The sequence below is a fragment of the Cercospora kikuchii genome, assembly GCF_019650295.1.
Source record: "Cercospora kikuchii DNA, contig_00008, whole genome shotgun sequence".
In the NCBI taxonomy this organism is placed as follows: Eukaryota; Fungi; Ascomycota; class Dothideomycetes; order Mycosphaerellales; family Mycosphaerellaceae; genus Cercospora; species Cercospora kikuchii.
Genome location: NW_025408589.1, coordinates 1015050 through 1040234, shown reverse-complemented (window position 1 = coordinate 1040234; position 25185 = coordinate 1015050). Strand labels below are relative to the sequence as shown.

The following is a 25185-nucleotide window of genomic DNA, read 5'->3' as shown; positions in this document are numbered from 1 at the left end:
AGGTTTAGCTGAAGAAGAAAAGCGGCAGATTTTGTTGACTGCCGTTGCAATCACAGAGTGGCAGAGATGGGAAAGAAGGCCTGCGTTCGCACAAAAAGCGCGACAGCGAGTATTGAGAATTTTATGTTTGACAGCGTGAGCTGTCCTCTTAGTTTAGCCAGGTTTGCGCTACACGAGGGGCAGCGCGGTGTATGCAAGTCGAGGTTGAGCTTCGTCTCTTGAGCCGTTCATGTCGTCCGTCGCCGCCATATTTCCAACATCGATGTACACTATCGAGCGTACTACTGTAACGCCAGTTTGGCATGCTTGAACTTCTTGCCTCCAGAGCCGTACATGGCTGCCGTCTGCCCATTGCCCGCAATGCGGTATTCATGAATCATGAGTCCTTCGAGTCCAACAGGTCCTCTTGCATGCACCTTATTTGTGCTGATACCGACTTCTGTGCCGAAGCCGAACCTCATACCATCGGAGAAACGAGTAGATGCATTCCAATACTTGCACGCTGCGTCCACGCCATTGCAGAATCGATCAGCGACATCTTCCGACTTCGTGATGATTGCGTCTGTGTGATGAGAGCCGAATGTGTTGATATGCTCAATTGCTGCATCGATGGCCTGTGATGGATCTGTTGGGGAGCCTTTGATGGTCTTGATTGCCAGGATGAGGTCTAAGAACTCCGTTTGGTAGTCCGCGTCGGTGGCGTCCTGAAGTGAGGAAGCTTCGTTGCCCAATTCAGACGAAAGTGCTGATTTCGATTCGGCGTCGCAACGTAGCGTAACTCCTTTCGCTATCAGAGCTTTGGCGACTGACGGGAGAATCGTCGTCAAAGCGTTCTCGTGGACAAGTAATGTTTCCACGGCATTGCAAGCAGCGGGGTAGTCGGTCTTGGAGTCGACAACGACGTTGACAGCCATCTGCACATCAGCATCGGGGTGGATATATAGGGCACAAAGGCCATCGGCGTGCCCAAGCACGGGCATGTGAGCTTTTTTTTGACAATGCCTGACAAGCTCATTAGAGCCTCTTGGGATGACAAGATCAATATACTGGCTGAGAGTGAGCAATGAATCGATGGCATCACGCGTTGCCACAAGCTGGATCGAATCATTGGGAACTTCCGTAGCTTCGAGCGCCTTTCCGATGGTCGAGGCAATAACCTTGAAAGACTCCGTGGACTCTTTGCCGCCCTTCAGGATGGCCGCATTGGCAGATTTGATTGCCAGTGAAGCGATATTGGCGATCACTTCCGGTCTGGCCTCGAAGATGATGAGAAGGACGCCGATAGGGCATGTTTGCCGTGTGAGGATGAGTCCATCATCGAGCTCTGTGCGTAAGTCCACTCTGCCGACTGCAGAAGTCAGCAGAGCGCGGCGGAATTGTCTGAAGAGTACGAGAAGAGGAGGAAGTGAAATGTAAGTGATCTTGCCGAAGGATCCTGCACCTACCTGGATCTGCGAGCCCTCGAACATCTTTGATCCCCTGCAGCATGTCATCGAACTTGCCCTTCCGGGACAGATCGAGGCGCTTGTAAATACTGGGATTCAATTCTCCATTTGCTGTAGATTGCTTTGCCTTGTCAAGATCTATGGCATTCGCTGCCAGGATGTCGTCTCTGGCTGCTGCCAGCGCATCGTGAATTGCATCCAAGGCGCGGTTCCTGGCATCTTCTGACAAGATGCCAAGCGTTCTGGACGATACCTTCGCAGCACGCGCGGCTTGCTCTGGCGACGCGTTGGTAAGGGACATGGCTGGACAATGGTTTCGTGTTTGTGGAGGGGCAATCGCAGTGCTGTAATGACTCCGAAGCTAGCAGTCGGCATCCCAGTACTTTTACCGCCAGAAATTGACGTGGGCTTGTGAGTTGATGCCTCAGGCGACATCGTTCGTGTTGACACACTCAAGTGAATATTTCGAGATGCATTTCTGGCCTTTGTAGCTCCGTCATCACCACCTTCGACTTGCTGACCAAGGATTGCGATCTCCTCTCGGGTAAAGGGACAATCCTGCCGGTACGTGCGATGGCTGTCTTCAAGCGTAGCCTTTGGAGCTCGGCCACGAGGCCATCTTGCCCGCGCTCGCCGCTTTCCTCTCTGAAACTGCCGCTACGCTTGGGTTTCTATTTGCTTCGGGGCCACCGAGAGCTCCGTGACATCGGTCCGATCTTTGGAGACTCAGAGTCTGTTGGCATTCGAACGCTTCGCCCACGCTCCGGGGGAGTTCTGCGCGCTGCTTTACCCTAAGTTTCACGAATAGGCCTACACAGGTCTGGACTACTTTCTTACAGTGTTCTCAAGCGACGCCTTTACTCGGTTATCAAGCTGTCTCAGTGGGCCAGCTTCACTTTCACTTTCTCAAGCGCCAACTCTCCTGTCCGCCTCCCCTCCGTCGCACACACCGCATGGCTGTGCACACTGCACTAGTATGCAGAGCCAGAAGCGGTGCTAAGTACAAATCAGGCAGCCAAGCATCGAACTCGGATCTAGTTGTTCGGCGTGGCTGCACTGCAATACTGCTATTGCTCAGTGAGCATTCCCGACCCGGCACCATGCCATGCAGCCATCGAATGATCTTTTCTCACACACTTGATGAGCTGATGGCAATGGGAAGCGTATTTATTGGTAAAAGAGAGAGACATGACCTCTGGCTGCATCTTGTTGCTCCCTGAGCACCCCATTCACCATTTTGTGCATCTCTTGCTCTCTTTGACAATGAGGTCCTGGCTCTTTATTTTCCGTCTTGCTGCAATGGCCAGCGCCGAGGTACTCTTGAGACCTCGTCAGGCCGTCGAGTTCTGCTCTTCTTGGAGCCCCTGCACGCAAGGTGGTCAAGCTACACAACTCACCACTTACTGCCGCTCCATTTTGAGCATGTCGGACCAGACTAGCACTATCACTGCATACGACAGCAGAACGACTGAGAGTAGGACAATCACGACTAGCGTGGCTGCCACCACGACAATTTATGGCACTACTGTGACCACCACCTCGACCGTCACGGAACCAACGAGTACAGCATATGTCTACACCAGCACCGCCACCACAGTCAGCACAAGTACTGTGACGGTCACTCCGACGTCGACGACGACGATGACCACCCAAGCTCCAGATGCTACATCAGTCATATCTGAATGCCTGGCTCCTGGTCGCAAGCAGGCGGACAAACGAGACCTGGTTGAGGATCATGGCCTAATCAAGCGACAGTCTTCGCCTTCATCTGTACCCATCCCGAATTGCTTCTTGAGATCCTATTCGACTACTTTAGCTGACGGTAGGTCTACCGTCACCACGTCCACGGCTGGTCAAAGCGAGCAGAGCGCCGTATGCACATGGTGCGCTTCGGTGACCCCCTTCACATCCACCACTACAACTCGTGTTACAACTCCCACTACGATAAGGTCCACGAGCACCATGAGTGTAGTCACGCGCACAATGACAGTGACCTCGGGAACTTCGACCTCACGTGTCAGTACAGTCGTGTATCGCACCACAGTAACGAACAACGCCGCGACTACGAGTACTAGAACATTTACAAGAACAGTTGTCGCCACGGCAAAACATGTAAATTCATCACCTGTCATTTCACCTCATCGCGCAAGCAGCTGACACCGAATCGCCGCAGACCACAGTCACCAAAACACTTAGCCCCACGACCACCACGTATTCGCTCGTTGGTGCGGCCGCTTCTCCAACCTTCTACATTGCCAACATAGATGTCACACGCGGACAGGTTCCCTCTGGCGTTCCCGTTTTCGACTATGATTGGCATTGGTTAACCCAAGATTACAACAAGCAAGTCGCCGGCGGCAACGTTCTCACGTTCAAAGAAGGGAATCACCTAGTCCCCCGCGGCACCGAGCGCTTCCAATTCTATGTCAACCCAAGTGGAACATCACTCACAGGAACTCTGTACAATCTACTTGGCAACAAGGTGGCCGGCGAGAATCCGATCGAATACACCTACCCCAACGGTACCAAATATCGATATCACGAAGTCGCTCTCTTCAACGCACAAGCGCCCGCGACCCTGTCTATCCCTACCGTGGCGTGCAGGTATTCGGGCGCACGATTCAGTGTGTGTCCGATGCGGTGTTGGTGGACTGGTGATGGAAACGAGACGACCAGCAACAGTGTTAGTCAGGGCGGTCTCGCGGGCCCGTGGTATCTTGCGAAGCCCGGGCAGGTTAGCCAATCTACATATCCTCTTTATGCGGTGAATTGAGGGATGTAAGGAAATGTATTTAGCACTGAGCTAGTTCTAAGATCTCCCTTTCAGGGCAGCCGCTACGCCGAGTTCCACTCCTACTATCTTCCACCTTATACCCTACTTCACCTTCTATCGCCTCTTACCCCGAGTGATTTTATGATATGTACGCTTTGAAATACATTCGCATGTTTGGCGCTGTTTCGTCTTTGGGAGCCAAGACACGCACTCGACATTGCGGTCATTTGGCCAAGATCGATGGCGCAGAATTCGCTTGCTCCAAGCTCGACAAGCTGCCTACTGCTGGCCGTCAGTGAAGACTTGCCGGAGAAAGGCGGTGCATACTGACGAGCACTCAACTCGGCCGCTGTGTGCTGGCCGAACTTTAATCGCCACGGGTAACGCCGAGGTGGCTTGGCGACGCGCTTCGTCGTGTTTCCCTGCTAGCCACCCGTGTTTACCAGCCACTCCAACCACGCACTTTACCACAAATTCAGGGCGAGAACAGGTCGGTGACGAGGCCGCAAAGCGCAGTGCGTCGACCAAGAGATGGCGGGAGACTGCACAAACCCACAATAAGTATATTCAGGCACGACGGTGTCTCTCTCCTTCCTTGTCGCACTATACATCCTCGCAACATTCCCGCCTCGTCCATTGTACAGCAGCAGAACTTACTCCAGCAGCATCTTCACGACTGCAGACATTCACGACAGAGATCCACAGCATTATACCGAAGTGCCCTCCCGGCATGCTTACGCTGAACAACTTACTCACCATGCGGTCCTCACTTCGCATCGCCGCCATTACCACCATCGCTACACTCATATCACCATCAACAGCACAAACATGGTCGCATTGCAATCCGACAGTACAATCCGGCTGTGCACCCAATCCAGCACTCGGCCGAGCCATCACTATCGACTTCGCTGATGGCGCATCCGACCAATTCACTGCCTCAGGCAATCCAGAATACAACTCAGACGGCGCTGTCTTCACCGTTGGCGGGTCAGGGCAAGCACCAACACTCAGCTCGAAATGGTACATCATGTTCGGCAAATACTCAGTGACACTGAAGGCCGCTCCCGGCGTCGGTATCGTCAGCTCAGCAGTTCTCCAAAGTGACACCCTCGACGAGATCGACTGGGAATGGTTGGGCGGGAAAGCAGGCGAAGTTCAGTCAAATTACTTTGGCAAAGGACAAACGACAACCTACGATCGAGCCGCTGTCCACGCCACCGACAACACACAAAGCGAATTCCACACGTATACGGTAGAGTGGACGAAAGATCAGATTGTTTGGTCAATCAATGACAACACTGTCCGCGTTCTCAACGCTGCCGACGCTCAAGGACAATTCCCACAGTCACCGATGCAGCTCAAGCTCGGCTCATGGGCCGGTGGAGATCCGTCCAACAACGAAGGTACCATTTCGTGGGCTGGCGGCGCCGTCAACTACGCAGCTGGTCCCTTCTCGATGTACGTCAAGACGGTGTCCATCGTCGACTACTCGACCGGCAGTGCGTACCGATACGGCGATTCGAGCGGTTCGTGGGAAAGCATCGAAGCGACTGGCGGCGAGGTGAACGGCAACTCCGGTGGTAGTGTCACCGTTGCAAACGCTCCTGCAATCACGTCAACAGTTCAGGGTAACGAAGGCTGGAGTGGAACACATGCGACGAATACGGCCACTGTCTCGTATACCACTCTGCCTGGTCTGCCGTCTGGCTGGACCATCAGTGGTTCGGGCAAAGTCGTTCCTCCGTCGGCAGCCCCAGTGAGTAAGATCATTCCAGTGCGCCCTTGCGTGATTGCAATGCTGACATTTGTTCTAGTCGCCGTCCCCACTCGGTTTATCATCGCCATCGCAGCCTGCGTCTGTAGCGGCAGCATCGCCCACGCCCTTAGGTGGTGAAGCTGGTAGCCCAGTCACGAAATACAACGATCAAGGCTTCCTCACGACCGTTATCGTTCCGGCTGGCGCCTCAACCGGCTGGGATGAAAAAGGACTGCCAACCACATATCTTGCTGGTGCTCAGGTGACACCGTCCGCTGCGCTCAAGCTCAAGGCGGTGACTGGGACGACCACTGGCCTTGCTACCCTCACTACAGACAACGGCAACAACTTCATCACGGCATCGGTGACGCATACTGGTAGCGCTGTGCGACAGTTGCCGTACAATGATCGGTACCTGGTTGCTTCCATCATCGCTGGATACTTCATCGTGGCCTGTTTGCTGGCGTGTTAGTTGATGCACTGCATACACAGGCCGCACAGATTGGGCCGTTGACGAAGTCTGGACTTCGTACTTCTTTTTTGGATGATTGTTTTAGCGGCATAGCGACAGGTTGCATTGGGAAGAGTGGGGCACTGTACAGACCAACAGAGTCATGAATTGGGTAATGAAGGGGTAATGAAAATTGAACGACAACGCTCGTGGGACTGGGCATGGAGACGCTGCAACGAATAATGTGCATAGACTACGCAGAAATCAGATGATCATGAGACTCCAATGCTTGCAAAGACTTCTCCGCAAAACGCCAACGCTCCACGCCATTCTCCAATATGGCGCAGCTCGGGACCCCAGACCAACCGTGCCAACGACTTCGGAGGCTTGTGACGATATGCGACTAGGGTCCCGGCCTGCCACGGCGTGCATGACCGAGCTCACGTTGCCAGTTCTTGTGCTAACGACGACGCTTTGCCATACCGCTCCAGGCCCAGAAGCCGTGCGGACTTGACGGACAGTACGTCAACGGCGGTCAGGCAGAGCACGAGACGCTGACTGCTCTGCCACAACGCCCCGATGTTCGGTGCTCGTGAACCAGCTGACCCAACAGAAATAGTCTCACGGCTCTCAGGCGTTCACGTGGCTGTATGCGAAGAGGTGGCGCCCTGCCGATCCGGGGCTAGCCAGGTACCAAAGGGAGCAAAACGTAAAGCTCCCAAAGCCGCCCACAGCCGAGCGCTGATGTTAAGTAAATTTTACCCCATCGTGCATGAGGACGGGTATTGCGTTATTATTGCTCTTGTCGTCGTGAGAGTATAGAAGAAGGCGTCGCGGGAAGTGTGAGGTGAGGTATTGTTTGTCCTCAAAAGCGTTTCATTTTCCCTGCAATCTTTCTTCCCACCAGACGATAAGCCCGTTCTTATCGGCAGCCAATGCAAAAGGTGAGTCTTGAAACGGACACTCCGAACACGGTGCTCAGCCTCCACGATGATCGTGGCGGCGGCTGTCAGAGCGACGACGGCAGCACACAGTGAAAAGTCGCCTCACAACAGACGCCTTCAGATCCAGAGCTACGCGCGCCTGTCTGCGGCTGACGTTGCTGGTTGACGAATCGAGCTGAAAAGCCAGAGATTCACCGCGAGCTTCCTTTTGTCACCATGAGCCGCCAATCCTCTGCGGGCCAGCAGTCTGACCGCCTTCGCAGTTCCACTGAAATTCCTCACATTCATACACCCGACATGGCGACAGATCAGCTCAACGGCGACGCGCCTGCCACCAATGGCACTGCTCCCGCACCACAGAACAAGCTGCTCGACAATGTCGTGCGGACGCCTGGCCGCCAGCCGTCACCGCAGCCCACACATCTAGGCCTTCCCGGAGCTCTACCACACAGAATCGTGCACGACAAGGGCTCTGGATATGTTGCTCCCAAATTCGAGGGCAAGGAGCATCAGATGGAGCAGGTCATGGACGTGGTGGAAGAGAAGGGCTTCATTCCTGCTGATGTCGTGGAAATCGAGACCAAGTGGTTTTACAATGAGCTTGGTATCGATGACATGTACTTCAGCACCGAGACTGTCGAAGCGATCGTCAGCCACGTTCACTCGCTATATGCGGCGAAGATCGCAGCTTTCGCAAGAGATGACAGAAAGCTCGAGATTCGTCTCGAGAAAGAAGCAGCAGACCACGCTGTGTACATTGACACCAGTGTTCCTGGTCTGTCTTCGATCGATGGCTCAGGCTTCGAGACCCGGCTAGAGAGCAAGTACCTCGATGGCAGCAGAGGCTTGAACAGCTACAGAGTTGAGTCATTCAGATCCCCCAGCAAGATGCCTGGCGGAAACAATGATCAATCGCTTCGCTGCTATTTCGTCTACCAGGCGACGTTCAAGAACAAGACCCCGAACCCCGATGAGACGAGGGTGGAAGAGCTTGGAGATGAGAGGTTCCTGCAAAAGACCACGGCCAACACACGAGAAATCTACCAGAGCGTCATGGACGCCGTGGTGCGACGAACAGGTCCTGTGATAGACATGTACGATGTTGAGGGGACACGGGAGAAGCGTCTCGTTATTGGCTTCAAGCAGGGATCTGCTTTGGGCTTGTTCGCTGCTCTGAGTGATCTCTACCACTACTACGGCTTGACATCGTCAAGAAAGTACGTGGAGCAGTTCAGCAACGGCATCACAATCATGTCCGTCTACTTGCGACCTGGGCCTCCATCCATTGCCGCTAAGCACCCACCCATCGAGGCCAGTATCCACCAAGTCATGAAGGAGGTCTCACTTCTGTACTGCATCCCGCAAAACAAGTTCCAGACACATTTCAGCAGTGGACGTCTCTCTCTGCAGGAGTCCGTCTACGCTCACTGCGTCTGGGTCTTCGTGCAGCATTTCCTGAACCGATTGGGCAGCGAATACAACACGCTTCGATCATTACTCGACGTCAGCAACAGTGTCCACGCAGAACTTCTCGGCAAGCTGAAGAAGAGGCTGCGTACCGAGACTTTCACTGCAGATTACATCTTGGAGATCATCAACCAATACCCGGATCTGATCAGATCTCTGTATCTGTCCTTCGCCAACACGCACTATGTGCAGACTCGTGGCGAGCAGGATGACTTCTTGCCAACCCTCTCATACCTCCGCATGAAGATCGATAAGGTCTACACAGACGAGGAGCTCAAGACTTTGATCGAGAAGTCGGTACAGAACGACCACCATAGTATGGTCATGACTGCTTTCCGCATTTTCAATCAGTCGGTGCTGAAGACCAACTTCTACACACCCACCAAGGTCGCACTCAGCTTCCGCCTGAACCCATCATTCTTGCCCCCAGAGGAGTATGCGCAGCCATTGTACGGCATGTTCCTGGTCGTCAGCTCAGAGTTCCGAGGTTTCCACCTCCGTTTCCGAGATATCGCTCGTGGTGGTATCCGTATCGTCAAGTCTCGCAGCAAGGAGGCGTACGCTATCAACGCGCGATCTCTCTTCGATGAGAACTACAACTTGGCCAATACGCAACAGCGAAAGAACAAGGACATTCCTGAAGGTGGCAGCAAGGGTGTGGTTCTGCTCGACATGGCACACCAGGACAAGACGACAGTTGCGTTTGAGAAGTACATCGACAGTATCATGGATCTACTTCTGCCACCCACGAGTCCTGGTATCAAGGATCCTATCGTCGATCTGCACGGCAAGGAGGAGATCCTGTTCATGGGTCCTGACGAGAACACTGCCGATCTTGTCAACTGGGCTACCGAGCATGCACGTGCTCGTGGTGCACCTTGGTGGAAGTCGTTCTTCACTGGCAAGTCGCCCAAGTTGGGCGGTATTCCTCACGACACTTACGGCATGACGACGCTTAGTGTTCGCGAATACGTCAAGGGTATCTACAGAAAGCTCGAGCTCGATGAGACTCAAGTTCGCAAGCTCCAGACTGGTGGTCCTGATGGCGATCTTGGCTCCAACGAGATCCTGCTCGGTCGCGAAAAATACAACGCCATTGTTGATGGCGCTGGAGTGTTGTACGATCCTCAAGGCATTGATCGCGATGAGCTGCACCGTCTCGCCAAGGAGCGCAAGATGATCAGCCACTTCGACATTTCGAAGCTGTCCAAGGATGGCTACCGCGTGTTGGTCGACGATAACAGCGTCACATTGCCTTCAGGCGAAGTCGTCAACAACGGCACTTCTTTCCGAAACACCTTCCACCTTCGAAGCCAAGAGAAGTTCGATGTGTTCGTGCCATGTGGTGGACGACCAGAGTCCATCGACTTCACAAGCGCGAGCAAGCTGATCGCCAATGGCAAGGCCATCATCCCATACATTGTCGAGGGTGCCAACCTCTTCATCACACAAGAAGCCAAGCTTCGTCTCGAAAAGGCCGGCGCAGTCGTCTTCAAGGACGCCTCCGCCAACAAGGGAGGTGTCACCAGCTCATCTCTCGAAGTTCTTGCATCTCTGTCTTTCGATGACGAGAGCTTCTTGCAGAACATGTGCGTTCAGCCCGATGGCTCGACACCACAGTTCTACCAAGACTACGTCCGACAAGTGCAAGCAAAGATTCAAGAAAATGCCCGTCTCGAATTCGAGGCTATCTGGCGTGAGTCTGAGCAGACCGGTGTTGCGAAGAGCTTGCTTTCCGATCAACTCAGTCTTGCTATCACCAAGATGGACGAGGAATTGCAAGGCACCGAGCTCTGGAACAATGTGGCTTTGAGGCGAAGTGTGCTGTCTGATGCTCTGCCGAATTTGCTTCTGCAGAAGGTCGGGCTTGATAAGATTATTGAGCGGGTAAGTCTTCATATTCAATCGTACTTTAGGCATGTTGAGCACAACTAACGTGAACGTCAACAGGTACCTGACAGCTACCTCCGCGCCATCTTCGGCAGCTACCTCGCCAGTCGCTTCATCTACACCATGGGCATCTCGGCTTCACCGGTTAGCTTCTTCGCTTTCATGAACGATCGCATGGCGAAGGTCAATGGTGTCACGGCATAGACGGTTACACTGGCTGAAATAGTATGTTGCATGTGCTGGTGCTTTGGGGTTTTAGTTGCGAGGAGTTTCACGAAAGGTTGAAATTGCGAAATTGTATCATGAGGAATGTGGAATGGATCGATAAAACGAACCAACAAAAGCTTGGGTTGTGGGGGATGGAAAGGGCGCTGGCGTTCTTGCTGTTTGCGGCTAATGAGAGAGGAACGCATTCCGATAAACAATGAGAAAGTTGTCCTTGTTGATTGATAGAAGAAAGAGATGAAACTTGCCGTGCCTTCGATGTTTCGTCTGGGTTCGTCTCCTTACATCTGAACATTTGTTGTTGTTTCTATTCTGTGACGCAGTGTATGTGAAAAATCTTTGTGTTACTGATTGAGCTCCACTGACCAGTGACAGAGCCTCGCGACATCTGCCATAATGGCGAAAACCAAAGCGACCGCGACCACTGCTGCCAAGCCTGCTGAACGAGCTCCGAGCAAGCGTGTCAGAGACAACGCTCTCAAAAAGGAGGCCGAAGCCGCCGAGGCTGCAAAGAAAGCTACTGCAGAGGCAAAGAAGAAGGCTGCCGCAGATGAGAAGAAGGCGGCCGCAAAGAAGAAGACGACTAAGACATCTGTCAAAGATGCAGCAAAGCCAACGAAAGTGGTGAAAAAGAAGAAGAAGGACGAGCCAAAGCCTACGAAGCCTGGACCCAAAGGAGGCAGGAAGAAGAAGAACGACGACGATGCTGAGCCTGAAAAGAAGCCTGGGCCAAAGGGCAGAAAGAAGAAGAACGACGATGCCGATGAGACCGAGGAGGCTCCTGCTCCGACGAAGGGCAAGAAGAAGAAGCCTGCTACTAAGGTCAAACCTACAAAGGCTGCCGCTGCTCCGAGGAAGCCTGCTGCTAGGAAGACTAAAGCCGAGCCTCCTGCTCCAGCAGTAGGACCAGAAGAGAAGAAGCCGACCACTCGCAAGCCGCCGAAAGAGCGCAATGTTTTGGCTCCTAAGTCCACGAAGGTGACCAAGAAGACGAAGGCCATTGCTGCCGCCTCTACTAGGAGAACGGGCACCGGCGCCGGGTCTCCAAAGAGGTCTGCTGCTTCCCTTATGAGAACGGGCACCGGCGCCGGGTCTCCAACGAAGTCTGCTGCTCCCCCAATGAGACAGGGCACCGCCGCCAGGTCTCCAGCGAAGTCTGATTCACCAGAGAAGAGAACGAGTCAGGCATCTCTGCCAAGAGCTCATTCGAGACGTCAAGCTTCACCTGAGAAGAGAACAAGCCAGGAGTCCGTGAGGTCTAACCCCGGACCCAACGCATCGCCGGCGAAGAGGAGTAGTCACATCTCGGGCTCTTCAGCGCACTCGGCACGTCAGGCTTCGCCAGAGAAGAGGACCAGCCAGGAGTCTGCTCCGAGGTCTCATGCAGGATCCCACGACTCGCCAGAAAAGAGGAACAGCAACAACTCTTCGCATCACTCTGGTCGTCAAGGTTCACCGGAGAAGCGCAACAGCAACGATTCAGCCCGGTCGCAATCCGGACGTCAAGGTTCTCCTGAAAAGAGGAACAGCGAGAACTCTGGCTCCGGACGCCAAGCTTCGCCAGAAAAGAGGACGAGTCAAGAGTCTGCCGCTGTCAAGAGAGAGTCGAATTCGTCGAACCACAGTGGGAAGAGTAAGACGAAGAGTCCCGTCAAGGAAGGAGCGGCTATGATGTTGCAGGGTAGCGTGTGGGCTATGAGGGACAGAGTGAACCAGGTGGCGAAGAGGGTGCAGAATGCCACGGCGTCTAGTTCTTCAAACTCTTCGGATTAGAGGTCCTGCGAGGTCGCTGTAGAGGGCTGAGTGCTCCATGGTACGGCTCTTGGCTTCAGTTGGAGATGCCAGCGCGCGTTGACCCCGCTTGAAGACTCGGTGCGAGGGGCCGATCTTCTTCGGATCAGTTGCTGTAGTCGACGCTCCTTTCGAGGAGATGGCCAGAAGAATTGCTTTCTTGATCCCGTTCGAAGGTCATGCTGCAGAGGGAAGCGGCAACGGGACGACGTACAAGTGGCTCGGATCTGCTGTTGAGCTGGACTGACTTGTTCTCCGCTCACACGAATGTGAGCTCTTGTACCGGTGGATGTCTGGCAGTATCGATGATGAGACGGATTTCGTATGTCGCTTTCTTTAACAACCTGGTAGCTGATCAATACATGAGTAATGTTTACTTGCCGTCGCGCTCCTGCCGCCGCGCTCAAGTGAAGTCGTCCAACGGTCGTTCAGACAGAACAGACCTCACGTCATGCCTGCATGAGAGCTTCCTGGACGTGTTTCGAAGTCGTCGTCTCTTCTTTTGCTCCGACAACCACGACAACAACCATCGCGCCGGCACCGCGCGATTTCGCGCAGATCAAGCAGAGAAGGTAAGTACGCCTCTGTTTCTTTAGTTCACTTGTTATTTTCTTGCGATTCAAGCGGCGGCGGCGGCGGCGGCAAAAGAGGCAAATTTTCAGACCATCGGTGATTTGATCACTGGTGGTGACCAGCGGACACGCTGTTTGAGATGGCGCACGACGTGTGACAACTCAGCAAGACGCACGCGACGGCGTTTCGCGTTCGCTCTCCAAACTGGGCACGGCCGTCGGTGGCATGCGACAATCCGGTCACAGCGGATGGCTGGTTCGCACTTGTCAGGGAAAGCCGACGAGACGACGAGAACAAGAAGAGGAAGAGATAGTAGAGGTCGGCGAGTGAGTGTCGGCAATACAATCAAGCGGAAAGGAGCGAGGGCAGGAGCTCTCTCTTCCGAGCCAACGCGGCGATTGTGCCGCCCGGCCGGGGTGCCTGTCACGACTTCGACATTTTGCGACTGCGCATTGGACCCAACACACCACGCCCACGCCTCACGAGACATCACCGACTCTGACCGCAGCCCACTCTCCACTCCCGCCTGCGCTCCTCTCATCTACTTATCGCCCACCCCGTCCCTGCTGGCCCTCCGCAGCACAAACACCTTCACCACCGAGGCTGCTCGCGAACAGCGCATACCGATGATAGCAACCACCTAGCCCACCTGCTCTCTGTGCCCGATGCGTGGTCCTTCAGTGTCTCCGATGTTCCTGTAGGCAGAGAACTAACCAGCGTCCGCCCAGTATCACTTGCCGAGCATCCATCATGGAGAAGAAACAGGACGAGGTCGAACCGAAAGAGGAAATCTTCCTCTATGGCCCCCGCTCATGGCTCTCGCAGGCTGTCGTTGCATCATTCATAGCCGGAGGTGTGGCTGGTGCCGTCTCCAGGACTGTAGTCTCGCCCCTCGAGCGACTGAAGATTCTCCTCCAGGTGCAGTCTACTGGGCGCACCGAGTATAAGATGAGCATACCAAAGGCGTTGGGCAAGATTTGGAGAGAGGAAGGTTTCAAGGGAATGATGGCAGGAAACGGCACGAACTGCATAAGAATCGTGCCATACAGCGCTGTACAATTTGGCAGCTACAACTTGTACAAGCCGGTATGTTGGCCTGGAGCAAAATTTGAGAGTTGCGCTAAATTCATCTCTAGTTCTTCGAGGAGACTCCAGGCGCCCCGCTTCCCCCGGAACGACGATTGCTGTGTGGTGCCGTTGCCGGAATCACGTCGGTGACATGTACCTACCCACTGGATATTGTCCGGACTCGTCTCTCCATTCAGACAGCGTCGTTCGAGTCATTGAGTAAGGAGGCGGCGGCGAAAGCACAAAAGAGGCAGCCTGGAATGTTCGCAACTATGGGGATAATGTACCGCACCGAAGGCGGCTTCTGGGCTCTCTACCGGGGCATTGTGCCAACAGTGGCTGGCGTGGCCCCCTACGTTGGCTTGAACTTCATGGTGTACGAGAGCGTACGCCAATACTTCACACCCGTTGGCGAGCAGAACCCCTCACCTCTGGGAAAACTGAGCGCAGGAGCCATATCTGGAGCTGTGGCACAGACCATTACCTACCCATTGTGAGTAATTGGTCAAAATTTGGACAGGGGGATGAGAAGCTAACGATGAGACAGTGACGTACTGAGGCGCCGTTTCCAAGTGAACTCAATGTCTGGCATGGGCTTCCAGTATACTGGTATCATCGACGCCATCACGAAGATCGTGAAGCAAGAAGGCGTCAAAGGCATGTACAAAGGAATTGTGCCCAACCTCCTCAAAGTCGCACCCAGCATGGCAAGCAGTTGGCTCAGTTTCGAGCTGGTGAGGGACTATCTCGTCACACTGCGGCCGGAAGTGGATCCAGACGACAACCCACCGATTGGAGGAGCAGCGAAGTGAGAGATGAGTCGGACGACACTAATAATAAAATCAAGGCGATGCACATCCAGCAAACGCCATATCGAAAGCCCTCCAGGGACTGAATCATGGATATAACCGGCGCAAAAGGGAGGCTTTTCATTCAAGAACCAAGGGGTCTGTGATGCATAGTAGAGGCAAAAGGGAGCGCAGGCGTTTCGGACTTTTCGGCGGGTGTGCGATGACTGGCGTGCTTAGCTAGTATGCGACCCACATCATGCCCTAGAGCATTGGGAAGGAGGGCGCAAAAGAGAGAAAACCAGAGGAGAGTGCCGACTACTAGAAAGCCCTACTGCATAGCGCTGCGCGATTGCTTGGATGCGCTGTCGCATAGATGTACAGTATACGTGAAAATACCCAAGTGTACTGAGACAGGGTAAATTCCAATTGCTTTGCTTTGTGCTGCATGGTTCCTCCTTTGGCAATTCGTGCTATATACGGCATGTGATATGAATGTGCTGTCCTTCCAAGTCTTGTGTAAGACTACGCGCTGAAGCAGTATGCCATTTGTACAAGTTGTCTTCATTAATCATCGAGCTGAGATCTGTAGTATGAATCCCATATTCTTTGGGGCACTGCCTTGCTTTTGCACCCACCGATCTCCATCCTGTGCACCAGCCCGGCCCCAACGCCCTCGCTATGCATCAAGCAAGCAAACCTCTCCCTTTCTTCCCACTCTTCTATCCCCACCCCTCCAACTCACTTCTCCTCACTCACTCAATCACAACTCCCATCCCTCCACCCCGTCCTCCACCTCTCCTCCCAAAACCTACAATCAAACTCCTTCTTGCCCAATTTCACATTCACCGCATTATGCGCCTCACACATCCATTGTCCGAATTCTTCTCGATTGCTCACTTTCGGTTCGTTCCCTGAAGTACTCATCCAAGTTCGAAAGTCTTCGGCGCAGACCCAGCAGGGGTAGAGTTTACTGAATAATGAGAGGAATTGTTTGGTTTCGGATTTTTGGGACTCGGAGGGTCGGGTTGGGTAGGAGGCTGTGAGGGTGTGGAGGAAGGTCCAGGTTGAGCGGCCGAGGAGTTCGACGTCGGGGGGGCAGTCGGTGCGGGGTTGGGAGGTGGAGGAGGTTTGCGTTGTTGGGGATGGTGATGTGGTGAAAGATGGTGCTTTCGGTGTTGATTTCATCATTGCGCGCCATGCGGCGCCGGAGGTGCAAGTTTTACATCTTGATTCCAAGTCAGCAACACCATCCAACGTTGCAACTGCGCAAAAAGTAGCTTACGGTTTCCCATCGGGCCCGAGCACAACGCCTTTAGGTAGTGTTTGTGATTTATCTGCTTCATCTGCTCGTATTCGTTGCTCCGGGCTGGCGTCCAGTGGCTGTGGTGGGAGACCGGTCATGTTCTCTATCGTACAAAAGAAATACTGCAGAATGGGGAAGTCGATTTGAGTCGTCGGCATACTACTCTCATCATGCCCTTGTCGCCGGAGGCCAGGCTTAGAAATCCATCGAATCGATGGCTAGTGGAAGAGCACGGTTGCTGGAAGCCTGAGGTCATCGTCGGTTGCTCGGAGCGGTCCTTCCCCAGCACCAGACAAGATTAAGGTTTGGCATGGGCAGCTTCGTAGGGCTGACTACACATGTTGTCCAACAATGAACATTGTTGCGATCGCGGAAAACCACAAGACACATGCCATGGACCGCGAATTTCATATCCGAGCTCTATATCTGGCTGTTTGTCCGGCTGCGAAGATCAAGTCGAGACCACGAGTGATTCGCAAAGTCCATGAAGCTCATTTTTAAGGCGATTTGCACTCATTTTCGCACTTCAATAAGGTGCCACAACTTGCCAGTGCACGGCATGTGAATCACTGGACATCAAATGATTGAGACCCTATGCATCTCCTCCTCGCACGGTTTGACTACGTCTCTCCACTCCCAATGGAGTAGCTGAACCACTGCTACAAACTGAAAGACTGATTTCTGTCCGGCACAGCGCCGCAATATCAGACATGAACGGCGATAAAATGAACACTCCGGAGGGAGGCTGTAAAAACAGTCACCGATCTTGAATTCCTCGTTGTGCAGAGTACTCAAATTAATGTCGGAATCGCGAGGTGACTTGGCGCCCTCACCTACTAGGCCGCGATACCACAGGTCGATGGTCATGCTGCGATCGTCAAACGCGACTGTCATACTACGACCTGCAGCTCGACATTCCTGCTCATCAGTAGCAGCGACGTATTGAGGGTCCCTGCTGGTAAGTCGATCACCCTTGCTTTTGGAGGGCGCGGGTCGCCAGTCAGGGACCCAACTAGGCATGGTTGAGGGCAGTTCAGCATTTCTGCGGCTCGCAGCAACTATCAGAATGCTCCACGCAGCAGTGTATCCATTGAGCATAATGTAGTCGCGAGCAAAATCAGTGAAGACCGTCTGCCAATCCAGCTTGTAGTCGATCTGAATACGTGGACAATCTTCGCAGAGCTTGAGTAGACTGCTGATTGCATAAATGTAGTCCAGCTCCTCCGAGCACCGCAGACCCGAACACTCGAGCATTGTCTCCAACGTGTGCATTGAACCGCCCGTAATTGCGGGCAGCTTACCGACTGCACACCAAGATAGTGTGCTTTCTTGACTAATGTAAGACCTGTAAGTAGCCCACGGAACTTCGGAGCCGCCGCATTTGACTATTACTTTGTCCGCTGAAGCGACTTCCTGTACGCACCAAAGACGGGAGAAATATCGCCTCGCGTTGAACAAACGGAATAGCCGATCCTGCTCATCCACTGTCCACGAGAGTAAGGGCTGCCTGTACCAGTAGTCCCAGAAGATATTCGACTTAACGTTAGGGTGTAAGAGTAATGCGAACCAGATCTCGCCGGAAAGGCGCGTAAGAGCTCTTCTCCACGTCCTTCTCCAGATGGAATTAACGATCTGTTGGTATTTGCGGCAACAGGCGAAGACGAATTGTCCGTCATGATAGCTGGAATCCTCGCCGAGCCATACGATGACCTGACGTGCGTGAGCGAAAACCTGCGCTATTTGAGCGACCTGGGATGAACGCTCGTCAGCGTCGTCTTGGTTAATACATAGAGCATCGATCTAGAGACTTCGAACGTTTTTGGAGAATCGCAGTCTTTTCAGTGCGGTACAAAGATTGGCCGCTATGAATAGAGCAGAACCACATAAGCTTATTTCGCCGAGCTCAGAAGGCTGGGTCGAGAATGCACGAAGGTATCGTTGCCTATCGTCGTCTGTTATAATCCAGAATAAGGGGTGCTCATCGTTGACGAAAGGGTTCTCATCGTTGACGAAAGTGTTTCCCCAGGTATACGACAAAGCTTCATACTGTGTCCCATCATCGAGACAGCATATGTCGAGAGTGCCCACAAGAGGGTCTTCTAAGCGCCGCGCAGGTTGTAGTCGCAGAACGCGAATGCAGGCTGGTGCTAAAGGGCTGTAGATTGAAGAAGCCTTTGTCGGACTGTGTGGCAGCTCTTCCAATTTGCGTGCATTCAACACGGCCCTTTCTGCAGTTGAATGCTGTGGCAAATGATCATCAGGCAGCATGTCTTGAGTCGCGGAGTCCGGTACTGGAGGATGTGTCTGTAATGCTGCCATTTTGCAAGAAGGTGAATGTTGTGAGCATAGAGATGAGACGACCTGGAGGAAGGAAAGGCACTTCCACTACATGTAAGTGGAGAATTTGGCCCACGGCAGCAACAGGATGCTCGTCAAGGTTGTGTAACGACACAGCTTCAGCCTCGCAGCGCAGCTCCCGTGCTCAAGTGGTCGCCTCTGGACGCAGCACGCCGTGGTCCTCGATATACCACGGGCATGCTGTCTAGTTCAGGCCTCGCATTGCCAGTCGTGCAGTTCTTATCAAAGTCGAGCATTTCCATATTCCATGCAGTCTCGGCTGATGACAGTAGATATGAAGGCAGAATTACGCCGTGCGAGTGATACAGCATGTGGCTGAACATGTGCGTGAGACTGAAGAGTGCCGATTGCCCTAGATACGTACCTCCTGCCACGGCTGACCAGGAAGCAGTCCATGTCCAGATGGCGCCTACTTATCAAATTCCAACTATGGCTACTGATCAGCTCATATAGTACCTTGGGAGAGACCCATGGGCGGTGTTTCTGTCCTGTAGGGGTCGCATGAGGCTGGCGCGTGCAGGTCTTGCTCGTGCTCAGATCTCATCTTGTGTGACATGACTCGAATGCGATCTGGGCACCAGCCCTGATCTCTCGGCACATCGAGCGCATCGTAGCAAATGCGAAGAAGGGAGAGCGGCGAAAGACATGAAATTGCTACTTGTCGCTCGCGCTCGCGGTGAGTGTAGATTTCGCGGAGAAGCCTGAGGCCACCTTCGGCGTGCCGTGCCGCGCCGTGCCGTGCTTGCCTAAACCCAAGAAGACCAAGGGTCTGGGTCTGGCAGGGGTGAGGAAGCTCCATAGGGCTGTTGTCGAATTGAGGTCCACCGCCTTGACTTCACCCACACGGTCACTAGAAGAAAGAATTACACTTTCGAGGCTCACAAGCACGATCCAAAATGGACGACATAACAACCTCCCTCCAAGACCTCCAACTCAACCAAATCCCAGTCTACCTGCTCAAAACCCCCTCCTCCCCATCGGACAGCTACCAAGAACACTTTTCCCAACTCACCAGCAAATCCCAAGATGACAAAGAGAACACATCCTTCAAGCCTCTATTCGTCCCCGTCCTCGAACACATCTTCCGCGACGACGCCCTCCGGAACATAAAACGCAGCGCCGAACGTTTCGCCTTCGCAGGAGGTTCCCCCGCCACAGCACGCCAAATCGCAACCAACAACCCCGCCAAACGCTACGGAGGTCTAATCTTCACATCCCAACGCGCAGTCGACGCATTCGGGACCGTAATCGCAAAACTTGACCCCGCGAAACTGGAAGCTCTATTCGATCACGAAATGCCAATCTATGTTGTTGGACCTGCGACGAAGAAAGGCGTTGAAGCCCTTGGATTGCCATGCCCAATTCTAGGCGAGGAGACCGGGAACGGAGATGCTCTGGCGGAATTTATTCTGCAGCATCATAATGATTCGACGAAAGTGCCGAGCCATGTTTCGAATTTGAATGGGAGGAAATTGCCTTTGTTGTTTCTGGTGGGGGAGCAGAGACGAGATGTGATTCCAAAGAAATTGCAATCGGAGGAACTACCTCCTACAGAAAATATTCAGGTTATGGAATTGGTGGTTTATGAGACGGGAGAGATGGCGACTTTCGAGGAGGAATTTACGGATCTGATTCAGCAGGCGAAGAAAGTTGGGGTCAAGGAGCAGTGGGTTGTGGTGTTTAGTCCGCAGGGCTGTGAGGCTATGTTGAATGCTTTGGGGTGGTTGACTGAGGCGGGGAAGTTTAGTGCTGGGAGGAGAGAGGTTGTGGAGGGGCCAATGAAGACCAGGGTTGCGACGATTGGACCTACGACGAGGGATCATTTGAGAGGCCAGTTCGGGTTTGATCCGGATGTTTGTGCTGAGACACCGACGCCAGAGGGCGTAGCGGGAGGGATTGTGAAGTTTCGAGCCGAGTGAGGGAGCGTACAGTGCATTGCTGGACTGCGCTCCCGGGAGCATGACGAAGTTTATGGCGTGGTAGGCAGCATCGCATCTAAAAAGTCAAGATACCCAGATACATTTTGTTGAGCTGGCGGAATAAAATTCGACATGTGAGTAAAGAGTACACATTACACAGCCATATTGCTTGGTCCCGGATTGAACCACTTTCACTTTTCACATTTCATGAGCATCACCGACAACTTGAGACAATGGAAATGAAAAGTACGAAGACATTCTCGTCATCAAAAGGAGTTCAACCCAATCCCCAGCCAGGAGTCAAAGCCACAGCCAACTCAACCGACCAAAAATCAAGGACTGCTACCTATGAAGACGCTATATATCCGCTTCGCCCAAAAATCACAAGTAGCGTTCCGTTCGCATGGATCGTAGTGTACATGTTCCTCGTGTTCTCCGTACGTTTCATGATTCGTCGAACACTCATGCACACATAAACTCCATTGCAGTAGGTCCGCCCGCAGAACGCTTGCACAAAAACATTTCAAAAGATTGTTGTCAGACCAAGCGAAAACCAAGATGCCTTTCCCGTCGTCGCCAACAGGAAATGCAAGTTGTGATGTTTTCGCTCCGCCGTCCAGTCGATGTGTGTCAAGAAGCAAAAGGTTTCCTCTCTGTTTGCGCCGAAAAACGCCGTTCCAGCAGAAAGCCGCAGCATTTCGCTGGCCATGCCCATCTCATGTCCATTTTCGCTCCCATATGCAGTCGTGTCGTGTCGTTCACGGTCGTAATTAGGTTCCCCCGGTCCTCTTTGGTATCGTCACAGTTCGTGCGCTCGCCATATGCATCGTACAGGGTCGTCAATCGCTCGGAACGCTTGCAGTCAATTTGTCAAAAATGCACACTTCTCACGTCCCGGTAGTCGAGATCCACGAATCGAGGATATCGCGAATGTCGCTGTACGAGTCGTCCATGTTTGTGATGGAGTCGTCCAAATCGAATGGGCTGCGATTCGTGTTGGTAACTCCGTACTCCGAGATCGTGGTCATGTGGGCGGGTGGCTTGACGGCAGCGGTGACGTGCACGGTGTCGTAGTCTGAGTTGTAGACGCTAGAACCACTGCAAGACTCGCCTGGTGGCGAAAAGACCTGACGACCGACATCTGGATGCGAATCCATCACGTCGAAATCGACGGCCTCGTTGAAAATGTCGACACCGTCGAGTGGACTTGAGCCACCATGAAAGCCGTGATACGCTGCTGGCGACGAATAGCTCACAAAGCTGCTGTTGTTGCGCGCAATTGGGCTGGAGCAATCTTGGTGCGAATCATGGTGTGACTTGGTGGTAGGGCAAGGCGATGCACGTGCTGACAGTTTCGCGGGCGATACAACTTTCTCCAGAGGAATGCTCAGCTCAAAGTGCTTGGGCTTTGAGAGCTGCATATGGGCAGCTGAGGGTGGCGATGTCGGCGGCGTGTCGATCCATGAGCCAGTGGCCGCATTGAATTGCGAGTCCGGATGGTCCATGTCGAGGAAATCGTGAGCACTCATCGCTTCAGACTGCTGCGGTGGGGTATCTGGCATACTGCGCTCACTCGCTGCAGAGCTGAAGCTGCCAGACTGGCTTCCGTTTGCCTGATCCATTGCACGTGCCAGCGCAGCTTTTCTTGCGCGTGTGTCCATATCTGGTCTGCTAGATCTCTTCGATCCGTTGTTCTCGCCAGATCGATCCTTCTTTGGACGCCCGCGCTTTGGCTTCTCCTCGTCAATCTTCTCGAATCCAGGCAATACACCTTCACACATGTCGCGCTGTCGGTGGCGTGTGAGGGCATCTGCGCGTGCGAATGTCTTTCCGCACGGGCAAACTGCAGGACGCTCGTTGGTGTGCGTCAAGTGGTGTCGCTTGGTGTCGTGAAGTCGGTTGAAGCGCTTTCCGCATGGATTGCATCGGAATCGACGATCGTCAAGGTGGTTCTGGACGTGCGAGCGGGCGTTCTCCTTGCGGTTGATAGCTGTGTCGCAGCCCTCCCACTTGCATCGGTAGGGATCGCCCTTGCCAACGGGGTGAACGAGCCAAGAATTAATCTGCTCCTCGCTGATACCGGTGTCGATGTACGTCGCGTCGATACCTGCTGCGTCAAGTGCGGCCTGCTCTGGGCACATGTGACCGCCACCTACCATGAAATGCGGGCTATTGAAGTCCTGTTCAGCTCCAGCGGCAGCTTGAAGGAGTAAGTCAGCGGTCGGCTCTTCGTACAGAGTCGGCATAGGTGTGCTGTGTTGCTGTGGAGGCGACGATGGATCGGCGAGGGAGGAGGAGTATGACGCTGCGTAGTCGGTCTCGCCATTGAAGCTGAAAGAGCCGTCAAGTTCGTAGACTTGCTGGCGTTGGCCTTGCTGATGGGCCATCGGGGCGACGTCGAGTTGGTAGCTTTGACTTCGCTGGTGCTTCGAAGGTGGCGGACTCGGCCAGCTGTGGTTCTGCGGCGTGTTGGGCACAGTCTGTGACTGGCCGTGAGAGAGCGATGCGACTTGCATCTGTGGTTGCGACAGGTAGACAGGCGCAGCCATGTCACCATTGACTGGATGCGTCACTTGGATGACTGGCTGACTCTGTTGCCCATTGAAGGATGGGCTCGACGAGTTGTTGCCGAACTGCTGAGCGTACCAAGCCATGTGGCTCTGCAGGCTCTGGTACGCGGCATTTTGTTGGGAGTCGGCGCTGATGGCGGCTGTGTTGGGAGAAAACATGCCGTTCAGCTGTTGATGGAGGTGGGATTGGAAATCTTGAGGTTGAGATTGGGGTTGAGGGTGCGCGAGCGGCGGCGCGGAAAGCGGCGGTGGCAGACTATGCGACTGCGGTTCTTGCTTGATGTTGTAATGCTGTTGATGTTGTTGCTCCTGGAGGGCGTATTGTGCTGTGTTAGTATCCAGTGGGGTGTGGGTCCGTAGTGGTGTTCCAGAAGGCAGCCCGTGATAGGCGTCTTGCGGCAGGAGAGGACGAAACTGCGAGGGCGAGCTCATGGCACTCAGGGCTTGGTCGACGCTGAGGCCCCGCCGGTGGTTGGTGGGTCTCGAGTTCGTCCTCCTGTGTGTGGGCATGGGCGTCGCAAGAATGGGCACCTCTAACGATTGCTGGCGTCGATGGGTCTGACGCCGCTTTTGGATCGATGAAGAGGTCACGGGCAGCATTGTCGCTGATTGTCGGCAAGATGAGATCCGGGGAAGGGGTCCTGGTTCCTGGTGGTGGTATGTGAAGCTCAAGTGAATGAGCCACTTGGTATCCGGTCTGCATCTCGTGCATTAGCGCCAGGCTGTGAAGCAAACGGCAGCGACGTCCTTCAGATGGGCGCGCCGCGCGCGAAGGGCAGGCATGACTTACATCTCCCGCAAGTACGCAAGCGCAAACCACCGCCGTGGTTTAACCTCGTTGGTTGTTCCTCAGTCCTCACGCGATGCCAATCCCTAGCAAGGCGGAGGTGTTGTGACGGGCTGCTTAGGCCCGGGGTGTGGACGAGAGCTCTTTTGCCTGCAAAGAACCCTCTGCTGTGGATGCTAGTCCTGTACCAGTGTACAACAACTAGCCAGATGGTGATTAATGGAGAAGGCTGGGTCGCAGGTCTTGCTCTAGGATTAAAGAGAGGTGCTGCGCTCGGGCGGTTTGTGTATAGGCGGCGTCACCAGACGTCGTCCCGGTAACGCATCTGTGGATGCGAACGCCGTTTGCCGATCCTTTGAAACTGGGGCCCGAGCGCTTCACGATGGCGCAAGCACAAAAGTCCGACGATCCACGCCGTCGACTGTGCAAACGGCGTACGCGGTCTGGTCGCGACGACATTGCTGTGGCATCGCGACGTTGGCCATTGTCGTCGCTGCAGCAATGTGCGCGACGGCGCTGAAGTCGCCCATCGCTGGGTTGCCAGGCAGCGTTTCCAGCGTCGCGACCAAACAAGGAACACGTCGCTTCACATCGGCCGACGAGCGGATGATCGCCTGCTTCCGGGCGCGCTCATCTTGCAAAAGTTGCACGCCCGGAGCGCACGGCCGGTGCCAATACCGCCGCTGTCAGAGGTGCAGTGGTGCAGTGCAGCCGTGAAAGCAGATGTGAAGAGAGTGACGCGCCACGCGATCTGAAGCTGAAGCTGAAGCTGAGGCTGCCTTGGCGACGGCACCTCACTTCCAACTCCACCTCCTACATTGCACTCGAATGTCACACAACATCTTACGAGAAGCTCAACCGAACGAACGGGTCTCCCCACACTACGGGATTTGCAAGCTTGCCGTTCACTCTTGTGCGCATGGTGATCGTTGCGAGAGACCGCGCGAGATCGGAGCGAGCATCTGCCCATATGCGCTTTTCCCCAGGTGCACACTGTCATGGCCTGCAGAATAAAGCTTGAATTCTGCCACTACACAGCTCTCAGACAATACCACGATCGTGCTCTGGGCAAGC

General features: G+C 54.0%; 8 protein-coding genes across 8 annotated transcripts; 6 read left to right on the top strand and 2 right to left on the bottom strand.

Annotated features, from left to right (window-relative positions):
- Nucleotides 1–281: 281 nt before the first annotated feature.
- CKM354_001160400 (glutamate-5-semialdehyde dehydrogenase) lies at nucleotides 282–1746 on the bottom strand (the record flags this gene model as incomplete). Its single annotated transcript, XM_044807102.1, has 2 exons — nucleotides 282–1348; nucleotides 1446–1746. 2 exons carry the CDS (start codon nucleotides 1744–1746, stop codon nucleotides 282–284), a joined length of 1368 nt encoding a protein of 455 aa, XP_044663037.1.
- Nucleotides 1747–2867: 1121 nt separating this feature from the next.
- CKM354_001160300 (uncharacterized protein) lies at nucleotides 2868–4218 on the top strand (the record flags this gene model as incomplete). Its single annotated transcript, XM_044807101.1, has 2 exons — nucleotides 2868–3317; nucleotides 3619–4218. The coding sequence occupies 2 exons, from the start codon at nucleotides 2868–2870 to the stop codon at nucleotides 4216–4218; spliced, it is 1050 nt and encodes a 349-aa protein (XP_044663036.1).
- A 730-nt stretch (nucleotides 4219–4948) lies between these two features.
- CKM354_001160200 (uncharacterized protein) lies at nucleotides 4949–6446 on the top strand (the record flags this gene model as incomplete). The annotated part of the gene is made up of 2 exons (XM_044807100.1): nucleotides 4949–5974; nucleotides 6033–6446. 2 exons carry the CDS (start codon nucleotides 4949–4951, stop codon nucleotides 6444–6446), a joined length of 1440 nt encoding a protein of 479 aa, XP_044663035.1.
- Nucleotides 6447–7585: 1139 nt separating this feature from the next.
- On the top strand, nucleotides 7586–10930 carry CKM354_001160100 (glutamate dehydrogenase (NAD(+)); the record flags this gene model as incomplete). Its single annotated transcript, XM_044807099.1, has 2 exons — nucleotides 7586–10723; nucleotides 10787–10930. 2 exons carry the CDS (start codon nucleotides 7586–7588, stop codon nucleotides 10928–10930), a joined length of 3282 nt encoding a protein of 1093 aa, XP_044663034.1.
- A 417-nt stretch (nucleotides 10931–11347) lies between these two features.
- On the top strand, nucleotides 11348–12724 carry CKM354_001160000 (uncharacterized protein; the record flags this gene model as incomplete). The annotated part of the gene is made up of 1 exon (XM_044807098.1): nucleotides 11348–12724. The coding sequence occupies one exon, from the start codon at nucleotides 11348–11350 to the stop codon at nucleotides 12722–12724; it is 1377 nt and encodes a 458-aa protein (XP_044663033.1).
- Nucleotides 12725–14065: 1341 nt separating this feature from the next.
- Nucleotides 14066–15195, top strand: CKM354_001159900 (uncharacterized protein; the record flags this gene model as incomplete). The annotated part of the gene is made up of 3 exons (XM_044807097.1): nucleotides 14066–14401; nucleotides 14452–14876; nucleotides 14931–15195. 3 exons carry the CDS (start codon nucleotides 14066–14068, stop codon nucleotides 15193–15195), a joined length of 1026 nt encoding a protein of 341 aa, XP_044663032.1.
- Nucleotides 15196–19731: 4536 nt separating this feature from the next.
- CKM354_001159800 (uroporphyrinogen-III synthase HEM4) lies at nucleotides 19732–20754 on the top strand (the record flags this gene model as incomplete). Its single annotated transcript, XM_044807096.1, has 1 exon — nucleotides 19732–20754. One exon carries the CDS (start codon nucleotides 19732–19734, stop codon nucleotides 20752–20754), a length of 1023 nt encoding a protein of 340 aa, XP_044663031.1.
- An 887-nt stretch (nucleotides 20755–21641) lies between these two features.
- On the bottom strand, nucleotides 21642–23924 carry CKM354_001159700 (uncharacterized protein; the record flags this gene model as incomplete). The annotated part of the gene is made up of 1 exon (XM_044807095.1): nucleotides 21642–23924. One exon carries the CDS (start codon nucleotides 23922–23924, stop codon nucleotides 21642–21644), a length of 2283 nt encoding a protein of 760 aa, XP_044663030.1.
- Between the last annotated feature and the right edge of the window lie 1261 nt (nucleotides 23925–25185).